The following is a 19,940-nucleotide window of genomic DNA, read 5'->3' as shown; positions in this document are numbered from 1 at the left end:
ACAAAACGAAGAAGAAATAGTAAAACAATAAAATAAAGGTAAATGCACTACAATAGAATAAAAGGGTGACATGACTGCTCATAAAACTGATCATATAAAAACATTTCTAATAACCAATAACTAATACCTAATACAGATAAATTCGATGTTAATGGTATGTTCACATTATTTGATAGTGTGTGGAGCCCTCGCGTGGCCGTTTTGGAAGACTTTTTTTATTTTTTTTTTTTTACGGTGTTTATTCTCGTTATATTCCACAAAAAAAATAGTTCTACGTTCAAGTCACACCGTGATTGTTGGGGGGGGGGGACGACGACCCTAGTTTTATTTCTCATAGTTTTCGAATGGAGTTGATTCGGTGACAAACATTAAATAATCCTGTGCGGGGCGCTGTGACGTAAAGTGACAGACATTTCGGGAATAAGCGAGTCTCGTTAGCTGTGAACGGAAACGGGAGGCTTCGTATCCGGCCTGAATGAAACAAAGCTTTCTGCAGCCGTTTTTGAAGCACGTTTCCCTAAGAGGAGTTTGCCATCTTAAATAATTTACACGTTTGAATTACCACGTTTATAACACTAACACGACGTATTTCCAAATACGGCCATTTATCTTGTTTCTCTTAAATGTTATTGTGTATTTGGTAATTGTTATGTAACACAAAACCCGGTGACACTTGTGCTTCAAGGACCGATACTGTGCCGAGCCGTCAACTTCGAGCTATAAGCTTCATAGTTCTGAAGCGTTGCTGTTGGTGGCGTTGCAACGATGGCTACCGCTGCAGCAAAACAAACGCCTAAAAGCGCCCCAAAAACGTCTGCGGGAGGTACTGGGGCGGCAGGGGCCAGCGGTGGGCCCCCCATAGTACCGCTGGCCTCTCCGCTGATGGGAAAAAAGAAGAAGCCTTTCCTCGGTATGCCCGCTCCCCTCGGTTATGTCCCAGGGCTCGGCAGAGGGTAAGCTAATCCACGGCTAGGTAGCTGACAGGTAGTGCTTCTGTCGTAGCATCGATGTTGTACATATCATCGCTATCTATTCAATTCCTCAGTAACAGTTCAGACTAGAGCTGCAAATAAGTATTAAAAACTGCTCATCACAATTTCCCAGAGACTAAGGTGGCGCTTCAGTCAGCTCCACATCGACTAACCCCACTACTAGTTAAGATCCAATGACTTTATGAGCTTTTTGTGAAGAATACTGACAGAGTCAAATAGACTTTTATTTATTTATTTATTTGATAAAGTGTGTGGCAGCAATGATACACTGAAAACCAAGCAGAAACAAGGAACACCGATCATCTATGAACAGCATGTTCCTTACAGGGTCGTGCTAATTGCCGACCAGAGCCGACCAGCAGCTTTATTGATATGGGAGACATGTTTACATTGTCAAAGCAAGTGTTACAGAGTAAAAATTAAAAGTTAAGTCCTCTGTCTCTCTCCCTGCCTGTCTCTATCTCTGCCTGTCTCTCTCCCTCTCTCTACCTGCCTGCCTGCCTGTCTCCCTCTTTCTGTCTCTCTTTTGCTCTCTTCCTCCATGTCTTTTACGGTGTCCCTGAACATGTCCACAGAAATGGCTTCTCTGACAGATCTTCTGGGAGAAATTAAACAGTTAAAACATCAGAATTCTGAACAGGAACTCAAAATCTTATATCTGGAAAATCGGGTGTCTGACTTAGAGCAGTATTCGTGAATAAACAATGTTGTAATCTCCGGACTAAAAATCAGACCAAGGAACTTTTCACAAGCAGTTATGGGAGTTAGTTCTGATGATGGTGGACATGATGACACACAACCATCCTTGGTTCTCATGTAACGGAGGCCAGCAGGTGTTGCTGTGCAGATGTAGTTAGTAAACCTCACTCCCAACAGCTCAAAAGGATTCTCTGGTCACAAGGCCAGAGCCCTGGGTTTTAGCCTTCTGGTTAGAGAGTCCGACTCCCATGCCGGAGCTCGTAAGTTCGCGTCCCGAGGGGAGTGAATGGGCGGAGTCATAACAACACAACGCAGAGTGCAACCGCTACACTCAAGACCAGGCAGCTAAGTGGCTCTAATCTACTCTTCTTTTTTTAGATATTTAGATATATCTTAGTATACACTAGTAGAGTTCTGCCTTAGAATTGGAATGTATTATAGAAGACATACCTTACTGAATTTTCACGAGGAAACAACAGAGGAACAGGTGACTGCAATCCTTCATAGTAAACATATTGTCATTAATAAAGAAAATATTGAAGCTCTCAGGATAAGACATCCACTCCAGTCATCATCATTCTTTTTACAAACAGAATGCACAAAATTGAATTACTAAAACAGGGAAAGAAGCTGAAAGGCACAAACGTTTATAGGTCATTCCATGTCAATTCAACGAGGGCCTCACGCACTTTGTCTCAGATTTTCTTCAAATTTTAATCAAATATTCCCAGAATATTCAGAACAACAAATCTGAAGTTTGAGGTCTGTAGGCCAAGTAGTTTCTGAGATATGGCCAATTTAGTGTGCATGGGGTCTGCTGTTTTTTAGGCAGAAATTATGGCCGTCATTTCTGGAGCCATGTTCAAGGTAGAATATCTCAGCAAATAATGGACTTAGAGGCCCGAAATTTTCTGTGGCAGTTGTCATGGACATCCAGACTTGAACTATAGTCAAACAACAGACACGGACACTAAAGTGTGAAGTTTATGTATGCTCAAACTATGGAAGATATTACATTGACTATTGCGAGCATCCATGGTTGAGACACTGAAGCATACCATTACACTCAGAGAAGCCTTTCCATTTCTTGGATCCTTAACGCCAGCTATACTGGCTATGAAATATGTAAATTTGGCATATCTGTGGTAAACAGTTATTGTGGGAATATTTTATTAAAATTGAAAGAAAATCTGAGACAAAGTACGTGAGGCCCCTCAAATATTCGTTGAATTGACATGGAATGACCCTTATATAAATGAGCACCTTACTAAGACTAATGCAGACATCGTTAGGAAAGCTAGGCTTCTTAGAAAGCAGGGTAAAATTCATTCTGTCTGGGTCACAATTTGTAAAGTTTTTATCAAACTAAAGGATGCACCTGAAAATGCCAGAGGTCTGTACATCAGGAATATGTGTCAGTTGGAATGCTTTGAATGAAGATGTTTCACCCATTGTAAATAGATAAATGTTGATAAATTCTGTACCATGCGTAGGTTCACTTCGTGAAGATAGACTCTTTTTTTGGATTGTGGATTACATTGACTGATTGTACGAATCATTTATCTCCAAGTTGTATGATAAACATTGTCCACTGATATCAAAGGTGGGATACAAGCAAATTACTGATAAACCTTGGAACACTAAGGAACTGCTGAATGCATGCAAAAAGAAAAAAATTTGTACAGGCAATTTTTAAAGTGTAGAACAATTATGGCTGAGCATAAATACAAGACATATAAAAACAAGTTAACCAATATCATGCAATCTTGCAAAAAGCTTCCAGTGATTTGCTGGAAAAACAGAAAACATCAAAGGTAAAAAACATCAAAGGTACTTGAAAGCTCTTAAGTGAAATTATTAAAAATAAAAAAGTTGTCAAAGACTATCTAACATATTTTTATACTGATACGTTGGTCAAGGAAAAGAAAGCTATAGTAGATCATTTTAATGATTATTTTGCCAATGTGGGGAAAAAATTTAGCAAGTTCAATTGTACCTTTTAATATGAGTTCTTGGGATAACAGGAAAATGAAGTCCAACTTTTCAGATTCCGTGTTTATTAGAGAAACTGATGAATATGAAATAACTGACATAATACATAAACTAAAGGGGAAAAAGTCAACTGATCACGATAATTTTGACATGTCTTTGATCAAAAATATAACTGATTGTGCCATTAAACCTTTAACTTACATCTGTAATTTGTTATTGGCAATTGGGAGATTTCCCTCCAAAATGAAAATAGCTAAAGTGGTACCTCTGTTCAAATCCGGTGATAAACTACAGTCCAATCTCACTGCTACCTCAGTTTTCTAAAATTTTGTAAAAAAATACGCATTAAGAGGTTGGATGCTATTATATACAAACACCACATATTAAATGAGCAGCAATACGGATTTAGGAAAAACTGTACTATTTCGCTGGCGGTAACTGATTTGGGGAACATGTCACAAATGCAATCGAGAACAAACAATACACCATTGGGGTTTTTTCGATTTGCAGAAAGCATTTGATACTGTAGATCATGCCGTATTATTGGATACGTTATAGAGGTATGGCATCAGAGGATTAGCACATGATTGGATAGCCAGCTTCTTGCACAATAAATATCAATATGTTCACATGGCTAATACTAATCCTATATTTTACTTCAAAAGAAACTATAAAAATTATTAGTAAGAAACCATATCGTGAGCCAACAAACCCATTGTTTATCCATTTGCATATTTTGAAATTTTGGGACTTGATTGATTATATCATAATACAAGTGCAAAACAAACTTCTGCCCCATCATGTCCAGGACCTGTTTAAAATGAGAGAGTCCAGTTATAATTTACGAGGTTATTTCAGAAATCAAAGATTCAAACCACCGTAAAAAGTCATTGTGTTTCTGTCAAAGGTGTTACCATTTGGAAGAATTGCCCAGAGAACATAAAATCTCTTGATACTTTGGTTAGCTTTAAAAGGCTCTACAGAAAATATTTGATTGCTTGCTATAGTATGTTACATTAGGTTTATAGATTTTGTCTTGTTTATGGTGCACTGCTGCTTGCATGTTTGTATCTTTGAAATTTTAGTTCAGGGATCAATTTATAATTTGTATGAGCTATATGTATAGTTTAATATACATTTGTATAATTTGTACTTTTGGTTAAAGGAGTAGGCGTTTACAAGCTTTTTGCTTCTGCCTACACCCTTTTGGGCTCACGTGTGCATTGTTGGATTTTTTTTTTTTTCTTCCTTGGTATGTTTTTGTTGCACAGGATCTGTGTGTGCGCCAAATAAAATTCATTCATTGATTCACTCACTCTCACTTTCTCTCTCTCTCTCTTTATTTCTTTCTCGCTGCTTTTCTTCCTTTCAGCAGACAGAATCTCTGTTCAGCTCCTCCTCAGCTGCAGACTGAGCTGGCTTTTCACAGCCTTGAGACAGTGAAGCTGCTCACTTTTTAGCACACATTTTCAGCAACAATTCAGTTAATTTTTCAAAAAATCCGTGCTCGACAAACAGACAATTTGAACCTGAAGGCCGGGCAGAAATTTGCTGCTACCTGCAACTAGAACACTCCGGAAGAGAGCTCTCTCAAACAGCCCAGCTTTAAAAACCTCCCTCTCCCCTCCTCCAGCTCGGCAGTAAACAAACAGAGGCAAACAACAGCAACTGAGAGGATTCGCAGTGGCTCTTCTCCGGTATCGGAAAATGTTGCGGGTTGGATCGGTATTTTCCGATAGGTGTTATCATATGAGGTCAGATATGGTTGACTGTGTTAAGGCAGCATATTTCCCACAATGTCATATACACAACACACCTGAATGTTTTGTTATTGCATATCCTGACAATTTGTGCAGTGGCAACTACAACTTTTTAATGCACATTTGAGAATATGCGTCCTGGGAGTGACATGCATACTCAGTTTTGTTTGTTTCTCCTCACTGCTGTAAACACAGTCATTTCAGTGAGTTGCTCCTTCTGTACCCCTGTCTACTGCTTTCTGCAGGAGGTGGGGTCAGCATACTGTGTGTAAGCATAGACTGTGTAAGGGGGGCTTAGAATGGATAGCATACAACAGCGAACCAGCCTGCTTCCCTCCATCCAGAAAATTTGGAAGAATAAATGGAATTGGTTTAACTTACTTTTTTCTTCCAAACTAGGAATGTAAAAGCCAAAGGGTACAGATCTGCATTCATGTTGAATTACTGCCCCTGCATGAGATCAGACCGTGCTGCATTTAAGAAGACAACACCACCAACTTATTCCGTTAAATTACTTCTTAGTAATTTATGCTTTATGGGATGTTTGCTGAACAGCGACGCTGCCTACAATGATTTTTAATCTGTACAGAGTGATGCTTTATGACATTTTTGCAAAAAACATTTTTGATGTCATTTTTGGCTTAGTGGCTTTCTGCTTGGTGGAGAGGCTCCAACCCAACAACTAAATCTACAGACTGGTTTTATTTCAGTTAAAATTCAGTTAAATTGTGCTTCAGACTGGATGTTACATTTTGAACTGATTTTTAAACTCATTTGATCAGTGATACTGTATGCTTAGCAAACTTGAGATTTGAGACTTTTGTGTTGACTATTATGTCAAAAATGAGCTACAAAAAATGATATGAAATGTATACTTCATGCTTATTTTTGATTAGTTCCTAATGCTGCTAACATATTGGTGTTTTTCTGGCCATACACTTTTATCATATCGGTCCAACAGCAAAATTTGCTGTTATCAGCTGGTCCTGCATGTTGGTAACTAGTTAATGATGTTTTTAACCAGTTTGTGAATGTCCATGTCCAAAGCTATCCTCAGTCTCCCAGTCATTGTTTGTATAATGTCTGCATTTATTGCTTTATGTTAGTGCTACTGGTTTCACCACCCGATCTGATATTGGTCCTGCTCGTGATGCAAATGATCCAGTGGATGACCGTCATGCACCCCCAGGAAAGAGGACTGTTGGGGACCAAATGAAAAAGAGCCAGGACGATGATGATGAAGATCTGAATGACACCAATTATGATGAGGTGCCCATGACTGTTTTTACTTTGCCCAGTGTTGGAGGATTTTTTGTTGTGGGAGGGACCGTTTGCAACAATTGCAACTCATTCAGTGTTGTCATTGTTTTTATTTTCATGTGAAACAGATTATGCTTTTGCCTCGTTATGGGGGGGGGGGGGGGGGGGGGGAATTACAGTTTTTTTTTTTTTTGTTGTTTGTTTTAATTGTGCGTTTTATTTTTGCTTCCTTTAGTTTAATGGGTATGCTGGTAGCTTGTTCTCCAGTGGACCCTATGAGAAAGATGATGAAGAAGCAGATGCTATATATGCTGCACTGGACAAGAGGATGGATGAAAGGCGTAAAGAAAGAAGGTGAAGTGAAGTAAATTGTCTGGTTTAACACTTGGATTTATGGATACACCTATACACCTTCCTTGTTTTGGCAAGTGTTATTCATGTTTGTCATGCATGTGTCCCATGATGGATTTCCGTCAAAATTTGTTCCCATGTTCCGTTTATATCGTCATATAACCATCCACTGCATCAGTCTTATAGCAGTACTAAATCCTCTCGACGAGTCTGGTGTCTTTGAAGTATTTAAAAAGCCAACACTTCCCCTTCTCAGTTGACCTTATTGCTAAAATACTTCCTAAAGAAACTTCTTTCAGGCCTTACAATTGATTTCCTTCAGTTTTTACACTTTATAGCAGAGGTGTTAAACTCTTGCCAGAAAGGGCTGAGAAAGGTGCAGGTTTTTTGCACCACCCACTCCTCCACTAGGTGGTTTCACTGATTACCTGATTTCACATGCTCAAAGTGATGTTAATCAGTGAAATCACCTGGTGGAGTGGGTGGTTGCAAAGACAGCCTGCACCTTCTCGGCCCTTTCTGGAACAAGTTTGAGACCTCTGCTTTATAGCTTTATTTTGACATGAAATATGTTCCTCTCAAAACGTGTGTCCCTGTGAGTAAATCAGACTTACCCCTCCTCTTCTTCTGCGTTTAATCTTTCTGTTTAATGGCAGCCAGCATCCTTATTGTTGCATTGCTGCCACCTGCTGCATCAGTCCGTTATAGCAGTACCAAATCCTCTCGATGAGTCCAGTGTCTTTCAAGTATTTAAAAAGCCGTAGACCTTATGGCTAAAATACTTCCTACTGAAACGTATTTCAGGCCTTACAATTAATTTCTTTAAATTTTTATTCTTTAATAGATTCAAAAATGACTAGATATATTTTGTAAAATAAAATATTTTGAGGTAAAATTTAAGCACTGTGCTAAATACTGTACAGGTATATTCATTGTTATGATTTTTATTATTTATATTAAAACTGGTGGCATTTAAAAGCGCTACATTCTGGTGATAGTTTTTCACAACACTATTTAAAATTCAGTTGGCCTGCCAGTGGAATTTGGCATTAATATGCAATCTTGATCTAGTGATCGTCTTTTTTTTACTTTTTTGAACAGTTGCATCAGTTTTAAATGACTTACAAGTGGCAAAAGACTTTTCATTTACATAGTTATTATGACTTTAGGTGTATAATTTACTAAAAGCAGAAAGGGTATAATTATTGATTTGTTTTATAAGACACACTTAGAATTTGACAAATGTAGAATGAAAACAATGAAAGCAGAATTAAAATCAGTTAATGCAGGCAGTCATTTTATTTGTGGAGACTTGTTACAGACAATACATACAAGATAGAAAATACATTTTAATGAAATTATGGCTTGAGCCATATTTTGTTCCATTATAAGAGTCAGATACCACTGTTCTAAACCAAGAAAAACTGACCAAAGTGCTCCCAGAATGCACCATATTGGACAATTTTTTTTTTTTTTTTTCCCCAGGGGAGCATACCCCTGCCTGGACTCCCCAAGGGGACCTTATGCTTTTGGCGCTCGGCCATTCACTCACAGAAAATGTTCAGTCAAAAAAAATTTCATTTGCTAGCACCCATGGACATGTTCAGTGATTAATAATGTGATTGCTGTTGTGGAAATTTTACAGAGAGCTGAGAGAGAAGGAAGAGATTGAAAAATATCGTATGGAGCGACCAAAGATCCAGCAGCAGTTCTCAGATCTTAAGGTAAAAATCAGTGGCTCCCTACAAAGTATGCACCACAGGGTCACTCATTACAAGACAGTGTGTGTTTGTATGAGCATGTGGGACTGAGGTCCTGCATGCTTCGGTGCCGGTAAACATTCTTTAGGTGTATTTGACTCTGCGTATCAGCACAGAAATGTGACATAGTGTGTAAAACTTTAAGACACGGTAGCTTTCGAGTACATTGTCTGTCTGTGTTTTACTGTTGCTAATGTTACTGACTGATCGGATTCTCAGTGCATGATGCATTTGGAATCGAATGGAGTGGAATGAGATTTATTATCATTGTCATTACAAATGCAACAACAACGAGATTATGTTTACACTCCAATTACCTCAAAATACAGCAATTAATCCACAATTATTACTTGTTTACCGTAATAATGGCACACATCAAAATTAAAGACAACACATATACATCTGACATTGTTTATGTGCTCTAAACTTGAAGCAGTCCGTCATCCGAATTGAGGCAAAGTGTGTGAGGGCCACAGCAAACATGAGTCGCGCCGCCACCAGCTTGGGGGGGAGTGGCGTGAGCGGGAGCCGGGATGGAGTGTGTGGTAGGGAGCGGGGGGATGGGGATTATGCTTCCAGTCTCTGTCCATGTGTGAGTCCGTTCTGTCCGTGTGGGAGTTAGAGAAGATAAGGGGCAGTCGAATGTTTACCAAGGCCGTAGACATTCTTCTGGTGGAAAACGGGGCATTTCGTTCTTCAGAGGCTGATAAGCCTGCCGTGTTTGTGGTTGAGCAGCGAAAAACACTTTCACAGTTCACATGAACAAACCAGATCCAAAATTATGAATATTCCCCGGTCTCTGAAATCTTCTTCTGCAAGGTGCACATTTGCTCCGAGATGGCATCCAACTTGCGTCTGAGTTTGTTAACGCAGTCTGAGAATGCATTGCCTTGCCAAACTCATTAATCATGACAGACAGGTGAGGGGTCGTGGTTCTGGTGGCGGCCGTCTTGCCAATTTTCCAGTAGGTCAGGACAGCACATAAGCCAATAAGTACCAGCCCTCCTACTATGAAACCAAATATAAAATCCTCGGCATCCTCCACAGAGAATGGTGCAAAGCATGCGACTCGCCACGTCTCCCAGGCGTCAAGAACATAGCCCGCAGGGTAGGTTCCATCTGGGCACGCAGGGTCCCCCGGTCCTGAACTTCTTGTAGAAAAAATGGTGTCAATAGCATTCAGAGACCAGCTGATCAATTCCATGGTTAATCTAATATAGTTTGAAGAATTCACAGTCTGGTGAAGTAGGGACTTTGAAGGTTGGACAACGACATGACGTCTCCTAACTGGGCAAAATATTGAAGTTCCCGGATGTTAATGCATTTTCAATGGGGATTCGCGACTGAACACGCTCAGAAAAATGCTAGTAAAATACGTGTTAAAATGTGTGGGTGTGACTGTGAGCGGCACAGCGCGTGTCATTATAATCTCATTATTTTAAGGTGCAAATTAAAAAAAAATCCCGTCTTGTCGAACAATTTTAATCACTAACGACAAGTATTTTAACTAGCCATTGGTCTAGCAGTGGAAAATATCAACTAGACATAAATGAAGCGTTAATGGTCCGTGTCATCGGGCGACACAGGTACGACAGGAGACATACAGCTGTTTATCATCCAAATATCACGGACAGTAACAAGAAGAACCAAAACCACTTACTTATGGAAGGAAATATTGTCTCCCTTGTTCCTCCGTTTGTGGCTTTGCCAACATGCGCAGCTTTCCGGCATATTTCACCTGTTTCTTGACAAGACTAAGTGAATTTCTATGCATGCAAATCACTAACTTGCCTGGAATTAAAATGCCGATCACGCCTCCTTGTCGGCACATGGCTCAGCGCTACTGCGCTCTCTAGTTCTTATATACAGCACCATGGTCCCTGCATGATTTTTTTTTTCCCCCTCTTTCTCTGCAGTTCAACAGATACATTTCAGCTGGAGGTTGAACATGCAGCCTCGCAGTCAGTTTTTTTATTATTATTATTTTATTTAAGTTATCATGTTTGTGAAGTGTTGTGTGTTGCCCAAAAAAGCAAAAATTAAAAAGTCAAACACTCAGTGTGAGTCTGAGGGACAGAGCTGTGGCTTGCCCAGTTTGAGAGCCCCTCACACTGGGCAGCCGGCCACCGGGTCAATAGTCCCTCCCCACGTAGAGCAGACCGTGTGTTTTTTAAAAATAGACAAACACACTGCTTCGCTTTAAATGCACGGTAAGTCTATTTCAGATGATCAGCGTGGACCATCTTTCTCTTAAAAGGCTTTATTTTACTCTGTGTCACGTTGGAAAGCAGTAGCTATCATTGCTAATTTGATTAGCTGCGGACGTTGCAATGCCACACACAGGCCTGGCATATGTACTACAATGTTAAATGAAGCTTCGAGGCACAGAATTTGCCACGAACATTTTTTGTAATCGAATTATTCGAGTTACTCGACTAATCGTTTCAGCCCTAGTTGGAGCAGATATAAGGGAGAGAGGAGGAGATGCGATCTCTCTCGCCGGAGTCCCAAGCCGATTTGTGCCAGTCCAGCGCAGTTGGCCCATACTTTCTGACTGCAATGACAAGTCTGTTTCAAGTATGATTTTTGATATTTCTTGAGTCTACCTGAGATATACATAATCTAGACAACTCTGAAAATGAGCAAACGGTCAAAATAAATATGTTCAGAGAAATTGTCAACAATAATGTTGACAGTCCAGGCTTGTCTATCTCAGTGTCCTCTTTTTTCAGTCTTCTCTTAATCTCTGCACAGAGGAAGCTGGCAGAAGTGACAGAAGAAGAGTGGCTGAGCATCCCAGAGGTGGGAGATGCCAGGAATAAGCGCCAGAGGAATCCACGCTATGAGAAACTCACCCCTGTACCCGACAGCTTCTTCTCCAAACACCTGCAGTCTGGAGAGAATCACACCACTGTTGACCCTCTCCAGGGTGTGAGTATTCCTACAAACATGCTTATACAGTGAGGAAAATAAGTTTTTGAACACCCTGCGATTTTGCAAGTTCTCCCACTTAGAAATCATGGAGGGGTCTGAAATTTTCATCCTAGGTGCATGTCCACTGTGAGAGACATTTTTATTTGAATACCTGTGAAAATCACTGTTAATATTTGGTACAGTAGCCTTTGTTTGCAATTACAGAGGTCAAACGTTTCCTGTAATTTTTCACCAGGTTTGCACACACTGCAGCAGGTATTTTGGTCCACTCCTCCATACAAATCTTCTCTAGAGCTTTCAGGTTTGGAGTTTCAGCTCCCTCCAAAGATTTTCTATTGTGTTCAGGTCTGGAGACTGGCCACGCCACTCCAGGACCTTGAAATGCTTCTTATGGAACCCCTCCTTAGTTGTCCTGACTGTGTGTTTGGGGTCATTGTCATGCTGGAAGACCCAGTCATGAGCCATCTTCAATGCTTTTACTGAGGGAAGGAGGTTGTTTGTCAAAATCTCGCAATACATGACCCCATCCATCCTCCCTTCAATACAGTGCAGTCGTCCTGTCCCCTTTGCAGAAGAGCACCCCCAGAGTATGATGTTTCCACCCCCATGCTTCACAGTTGGGATGGTTTTCTTGGGGTTGTTCTCATCCTTTAGACATGGTAAGTGGAGTTGATTCCAAAAAGCTCTATTCTGGTCTCATCTCACCACATAACCTTCTCCCATGCCTCCTCTGGATCATCCAGATGGTCACTGGTGAACTTCAAACAAGCCTGGACATGTGCTGGCTTGAGCAGGGGGACCTTGCTGCCCTGCAGGATTTTAAACCATCACAGCATCATGTGTGCTAATGTAATCTTTGTGACTGTGGTCCCAGCTCTCTTCAGGTCATTGACCAGGTCCTCCTGTGTAGTTCTGAGCTTTCTCAGAATTATCCTTACCCCACACAATGAGATCTTGCATGGAATCCCAGACCGAGGGAGATTGACAGTCATCTTGTGTTTCTTCCACTTTCTAATAAATAATCATAACAGTTGTTTTCTTCTACCAAGCTGCTTGCCTGTTGCCCTGTAGTCCATCCCAGCCTTGTGCAGGTCTACAGTTTTGTCCCTGGTGTCCTTAGACAGCTCTTTGGTCTTGGCTATGGTGGACAGGTTGGAGTTCGATTGATTGTGTGAACAGGTGTCTTTTATACAGGTAACAAGTTCAAACAGGTGCAATTAATACAGGTAAAGAGTGCAGAATAAGAGGGCTTCTTAAAGAAAAATTAACAGGTCTGTGTGAGCCAGAATTCTTGCTGGTTGGTAGGGGTTCAAATACTTACTTGCAGCAGTAACATACAAATAAATTATTAAAAAATCATACATTGTGATTTCTGGATTTTTTTTTTTTTTTTTTAGATTATGTCTCTCACAGTGGAGATGAAAATTTCAGACCCCTCCATGATTTCTAAGTGGGAGAACTTGCAAAATCGCACGGGGGTTCAAATACTTATTTTCCTCACTATATATATATATATATATATATATATATATATATATATATATATATATATATATATATATATATATATACACACGAGATCTGTCCATAAAGTATCGTACCTTTATATTTTTTTTTAAACTATATGGATTTGATTCATATGTTTTCACGTCAGACAAGCTTGAACCCTTGTGCGCATGCGTGAGTTTTTTTTTTTTTTTGATTATGTCTCTCCAGGGCTGTGAAAATGCCGCGGATCTGCGGGATTCTGCGGATTTCATCATGTGTGGGTTGTGTGGGGGGTTGGGGGGGGTGTTGTACTCTTTAATCATGATCGTTACTGAGTTTTTAAAATGCTTATCGCAAAGCTTTCTTTTTTTTAACGACATCATGCAAGTTTTATAAGTCCGCGGACACTGATCTGTGTGTTACAGATACATATCAGTTTCCTCGGATCCACGGAGATTCGCGGAGGGAAAAATGCCACTCAAAGCCTGGCTGTTAAGACAGTTGTTGTAAAGCGGGACTGGTTGGTTGCTGCGGTGACGCTGTGTTTCTCCTGTGCGGAGCTTAGCTAAACGTAGCATGTGGACATCGCACACTTTTAGAACTTTCAAGTTTCTCAAAAGAAGAATTTTGCGGCATGTCTGTGTCATGGAGCGACATCAGACAGAGCGAAGATGGCGAGAAAGACGGTTTGAAAAAGTCTGATAAGGACAAGAATCTGTGGAATTGTTGCTGGCTTCATCAACACACCTGAAAGATAAACGGGAAAAGTGAACTGGTAAGAATTTTTTTTTTTTCTCTCTGGAAAATAAACATTGTGCTGTTCAAACAGGATTTCAGAAAAGATTATGTGCCTTTTTTTCTTTCATTAATCTAGACTTTCTTTCATTGAAAAAAAGACATTGTGGCTTTGAATGAATTTAGGCTACATGAATTTACACAACAATGTAAATTAGTTTTTATTAATGTAGACTTTTTCATGGGAAAAAAGACACTGTGGCCTTGAGTGGATTTACAGGAATTTATACAAGAATGTGTGTCTTTTTTACTATAAGGTATGTTATTGATATTTTACCCTGATTTTTTAAAATATTCTACAATCTTTAGCTGTGGTTTTTGACATGGTTTAACAGTCTTTTCAGTCTTCATGAATTTCGTGTAGTTTAATTGTTCTGAGTTAATGCATAATTTGGTTTACAATTAAAAGGAAAATCATTACAGGTCCTACTTCCACGTCGTATTCTGTTATTTTAACATGATCATTGATGGTTCAAGTGAAAGGTTGAATCTAGGAACATTTAAATATGCACTAATTTTGAGATTTGTTCTTCCAGGAGATGTTGAAAATGTATCAGTAGATGAAAATTTAATTTGGTTTCTGGGCCCCCACAAGGCCCTAGACCCCGGCTCCTGAGGAGTTGCGCCCCCCAGACCCCCTGCGAATTTTCCTCGGATTTTACAGTTTTCATTTCACAGCCCTGCATCTCACAGTGGACATGCACCGAAGATGAAAATTTCAGACCCCTCCATGATTTCTAAGTGGGAGAAATTGCAGGGTGTTCAAATACTTATTTTCCTCACTGTACCTATCATTTCACAAAAGTAGAATTTACAAAGGCCTAAGCCAGACTTGACCTAGTGCGGGCCACACATCCTGGCTTTATGTGTTTCATGAAGCCCAATCCAGGATGAGTAGACATGACTTGGTTAAACCAGGTTTACAGTGCATCTTGAAAGTATTCACAGCACTTCACTTTTTTAACATTTTGTTATGTTACAGCCTAATTCCAAAATGGAGTAAACTAATTTTTCCTCCTCAAAATTCTACTCACAACACCCCCCAAATGACAACATGAAACAAGTTATTATTATTATTATTATTATTTTTTGAATTTTTTGCAAATTCATTAAAGATTAAAAAAAAACCTAAGAAATCAGCTGTATATAAGTATTCACAGCCTTTGCCATGAAGCTCAAAATTGAGCTCAGGTGCATCCTGTTTCCACAGATCATCCTTTGAGATGTTTTTACAGCTTAATTGTAGTCCACAAGGGTTAAATTCAGTTGATTGGAATTGATTTGGAAAGACAAACACCTGTCTCCATATAAGGTCCCACAGTTAACAGTGCATGTCAGAGCACAAACCAAGCATGAAGTTAAAGGAATTCTCTGTAGACCACCGAGACAGGATTCTATTGAGGCACAAATCTGTGGAAGGGTGCAGAAACATTTCTGCTGCTTTGAAGGTCCCATTGAATGCATTGTCCTCCACCATTGTAAATGAAAGCTATTCGGATCCACCAGGACTCTTCCTGGAAGTGGCCGCTTGTCTAAACTGAGCAGTTGGGGAGAAGGGCCTCAGTCAGTGAGGTGACCAAGAACCTAATGGTCACTCTGTCAGAGCTCTAGCATTCCTCTGTGGAGAGAAGAGAATCTTCCAGAACGACAACCATTTCTGCAGCAATCCACCAGTCAGACCTGTATGGTAGAGTGGCCAGACAGAAGCCACTCCTTAATAAAAGGCACATGGCAGCCCGCCTGCAGTTTGCCAAAAGGCACCTGAAGGACTCTCAGACCATGAGAAACAAAATTCTCTGGTTTGATGAGACAAAGATTGAGCTCTTTGGTGTGAATACCAGGCATGATGTTTGGAGGAAACCAGGCACCATCCCTACAGTGAAGCATGGTGGTGACAGCATCATGCTGTGGGGCTTTTTTTTCAGTGACAGGCACTGTGATACTAGTCAGGGTGATGGAAAGATGAATGCAGAAATGTACAGAGACATCCTGGATCAAAACCTGCTCCAGAGCGCTCTTGACCTCAGGCTACGGTTCATCTTTCAGCAGGACAATGACCCTAAGCACATAGCCAAGATATCAAAGGAGTGGCTTCGGGAGAACTCTGTGAATGTCCTTGAGTGGCCCAGTCAGAGCCCAGACCTGAATCCACTTGAATATCTCTGGAGAGCTCTGAAAATGGCTGTGTACCGACGTTCCCCATCCAACCTGATGGAATTTGAGAGGTGCTGCAAAGAGGAATGGGCAAAACTGCCCAAAGATAAGTGTGCCAAGCTTGTGGCATCATATTCAAGAAGCCTAGAGGCTGTAATTGCTTTTTTTTTTTTTTTTACAAAAAAACAAAACTTTTTTCATATTGGTATTATGGGGTGTTTTGAGTAGATTGATTTTTTTTTTTTTTTTTTTTTTTTTTTTTTTTTTTTTTGAGGGGAAAAAAATTAATTTACTTCATTTTGGAATATGGCTATAACATAACAAAATGCGAAGTGCAGTGAATACGTTCCAGAGGCACTGTGTTTGACCCCCCCTACAGTGAAGATCCCCCCCACATAGAAGATTTTTTTTGCGACTGTCAGCTGGAACATCGTGTTCATTGTGTTATGGTAAATGGACTGCATTTATATAGCGCTTTTCCATCTGCATCAGATGCTCAAAGCGATTTACAGTGATGCCTCACATTCACCTATTCACACAGACACACTCACACACTGATGTCAGGGTGCTGCCATGCAAAGTACTCACTCCACACTGGGAGCAACTCAGGGATTAAGGACGTTGCCCAAGGGTCCTTTGTGATTTTCCGGTCAAGCTGGGGTTTGAACCGAGGATGTAACAGTTATCCTATGGACTATTATGTTTCTCTCTATTGATGTTTTGTTCTCTCTACTAGCTCGGTGGTTTGAACACACCTTACCCAGGAAGCATGACCCCTGGCCTGATGACACCAGGGACAGGAGAGCTGGACATGAGGAAAATTGGTCAGGCTAGGAACACTCTCATGGATATGAGGCTCAGTCAGGTAACTTGCAGTCTTGTGCATCATCCTCTGACGCTTGTTTTTTTTCCCTCCCCTCATCCAGCATTTTTAACTTCTGTGTCATCAGGTGTCTGACTCAGTGAGGGGACAAACAGTGGTGGATCCTAAGGGTTACCTGACAGATCTCAACTCCATGATCCCTACCCATGGAGGAGACATCAGGTCAGAACAGATTGTTTACACCAAGTGTTATATATATATTCTGGAGTTAATTTGTGGTCAGTAAGTTGTCAGTGTGAATCTATGTACTTTTGTGTCTCTGTAATGTATTTTTGTCTGTGTGTGTGTCCAGTGACATCAAGAAAGCTCGTCTGCTGCTGAAATCAGTGAGAGAAACCAACCCTCACCACCCGCCTGCCTGGATTGCATCTGCCAGGCTGGAAGAAGTCACTGGCAAACTACAAGTGGCCCGCAACTTAATTATGAAAGGAACTGAGATGTGTCCTAAGGTAAACATATTTCTGTTTAAAAAAAAAAAAAAAATTGAGAACCACTAATTTTCACATGACTAACATGAAAATATCAATATAATGGCTTGTCGTAGATACTGTATATAATATTGGCAATGTTGCATCTGAATGGTTGGTTGTTTTTTTAAATTAGATTAATATTCACAAACTAAGATGCAAATTTTTGGTTGAGGGTGGGGGACAGAAAGGTTTGTCTGTGAGTTGTAAGCATTTTTTGTGTTCTGCAGAGTGAGGATGTCTGGCTGGAGGCAGCCAGACTGCAGCCAGGTGACACAGCCAAAGCCGTCGTAGCCCAGGCTGTCCGTCACCTACCTCAGTCTGTCCGTATCTATATCCGGGCAGCAGAGTTGGAGACTGATATCCGAGCGAAAAAACGAGTCCTGAGGAAGGGTAAGGCTTTCTGATTTGTATGGTATTACAAAGTAAACATGACAAGAAAAACCTCAGTGAGTGCACCTCTACTGAGACCATTGTCCTGGAGAAAGGTCAGGGCATTGAAGCTCAGCTATTGTCAGTGACTACCAGGATTAATGGAGTCAGTTAGTGGTTGCATGAGGCAGTGGGACTGCAAGCTTTCTGTATGTAACTCTGTAAAAACTACATATCGAAGCATATTAATTTCAAAGGAAATGATTTATGTTACAATGCTACAGACAAAGTTGACACTAAGAGCACTATATGAGAAAAAATAAGCATATAAGAAGAAAATAAATGGTAAATATCCACTTAAAAAAACTTTTTACCACCGAGCTTAAAATATTGCACCTACTAATGTTGACAATATTGCACATACAAATGATTGGTTGCACATTCTGAGAGTGGAACAGTTATTGTACATCTGAGCAGCTGAAGACAAGTTATTAGTGCACGTTTGAGTAGCATATTCATCTCTGAATAGTTAAGCCCTGATAGATAGAGGTGAGGACCAGTAAATCTCCTATGTTGGGTGTTGTTGGCATCTTTAAACATGCACAGAATGACTAGAACTTAAATATCAGCCTATCAGTCTGCTCACAAAGCCTTATTACTAACTGCAGGGTCCTGGTGGCCACTAAAGACACTGGTCTTTGTGATGGAAAGACATACAGTAATGAATGAGAAAGACAGATACAATAATTTACATTGTTAGTTATGGAAAACCTACTGGTAGTATTTATATTCTGATCTCTATCATTATTAGTTTGCGATATTACAGATATTATGCACACTTGATTATTAAGTAATAGTGTCATTCAGCTAAAGTTTGTCAGAAGGCACATGAGAGACACAAGCCCAGATTTCAAATCAAATCAATTTTATTTATATAGCACCAAATCACAACAAACAGTTGCCCCAAGGCGCTTTATATTGTAAGGCAAAGCCATACAATAATTACGGAAAAACCCCAACGGTCAAAATGACCCCCTGTGAGCAAGCACTTGGCGACAGTGGGAAGGAAAAACTCCCTTTTAACAGGAAGAAACCTCCAGCAGAACCAGGCTCAGGGAGGGGCAGTCTTTTGCTGGGACTGGTTGGGGCTGAGGGAGAAAACCAGGAAAAAGACATGCTGTGGAGGGGAGCAGAGATCAATCACTAATGATTAAATGCAGAGTGGTGCGTACAGAGCAAAAAGAGAAAGAAACACTCAGTGCACCATGGGAACCCCCCAGCAGTCTAAGTCTATAGCAGCATAACTAAGGGATGGTTCAGGGTCACCTGATCCAGCCCTAACTATAAGCTTTAGCAAAAAGGAAAGTTTTAAGCCTAATCTTAAAAGTAGAGAGGATGTCTGTCTCCCTGATCCGAATTGGGAGCTGGTTCCAAAGGAGAGGAGCCTGAAAGCTGAAGGCTCTGCCTCCCATTCTACTCTTAACCCTAGGAACTACAAGTAAGCCTGCAGTCTGAGAGCGAAGCGCTCTATTGGGGTGATATGGTACTATGAGGTCCCTAAGATAAGATGGGACCTGATTATTCAAAACCATATAAGTAAGAAGAAGAATTTTAAATTCTGTTCTAGAATTAACAGGAGGCCAATATGGGTGAGATATGCTGTCTCCTTTTAGTCCCTGTCAGTACTCTAGCTGCAGCATTTTGAATTAACTGAAGGCTTTTCAGGGAACTTTTAGGACAACCTGATAATAATGAATTACAATAGTCCAGCCTAGAGGAAATAAATGCATGAATTAGTTTTTCAGCATCACTCTGAGACAAGACCTTTCTAATTTTAGAGATATTGCACAAATGCAAAAAAGCAGTCCTACATATTTGTTTAATATGCGCATTGAATGACATATCCTGATCAAAAATGACTCCAAGATTTCTCACAGTATTACTAGAGGTCAGGGTAATGCCATCCAGAGTAAGGATCTGGTTAGACATAGATTTGATCTATGTTTTCTCGTCCAAGATGTGAGATCAGGGGA

At 40.3% G+C, this 19,940-nt stretch overlaps 1 protein-coding gene across 1 annotated transcript in view; it reads left to right on the top strand.

The window, feature by feature from the left end:
* The first annotated feature begins 647 nt into the window (after positions 1-647).
* Positions 648-19,940, top strand: part of prpf6 (PRP6 pre-mRNA processing factor 6 homolog (S. cerevisiae)) — a 43,573-nt gene continuing 24,280 nt past the window's right edge. The window contains exons 1-9 of the mRNA XM_034172608.1: positions 648-953; positions 6,550-6,712; positions 6,939-7,057; positions 8,700-8,778; positions 11,569-11,745; positions 16,922-17,050; positions 17,136-17,230; positions 17,361-17,517; positions 17,766-17,928. Coding sequence (XP_034028499.1) covers positions 766-953; positions 6,550-6,712; positions 6,939-7,057; positions 8,700-8,778; positions 11,569-11,745; positions 16,922-17,050; positions 17,136-17,230; positions 17,361-17,517; positions 17,766-17,928 — 1,270 coding nt within the window. The 5' untranslated portion in view covers positions 648-765. The remainder of the gene's footprint in view (positions 954-6,549; positions 6,713-6,938; positions 7,058-8,699; positions 8,779-11,568; positions 11,746-16,921; positions 17,051-17,135; positions 17,231-17,360; positions 17,518-17,765; positions 17,929-19,940) is intronic.

The sequence above is a fragment of the Thalassophryne amazonica genome, chromosome 6 (genome assembly GCF_902500255.1).
Source record: "Thalassophryne amazonica chromosome 6, fThaAma1.1, whole genome shotgun sequence".
NCBI lineage: Eukaryota > Metazoa > Chordata > Actinopteri > Batrachoidiformes > Batrachoididae > Thalassophryne > Thalassophryne amazonica.
Note: the sequence above shows the minus strand (reverse complement) of the source record. Positions and strands in the feature narration are given on the sequence as shown.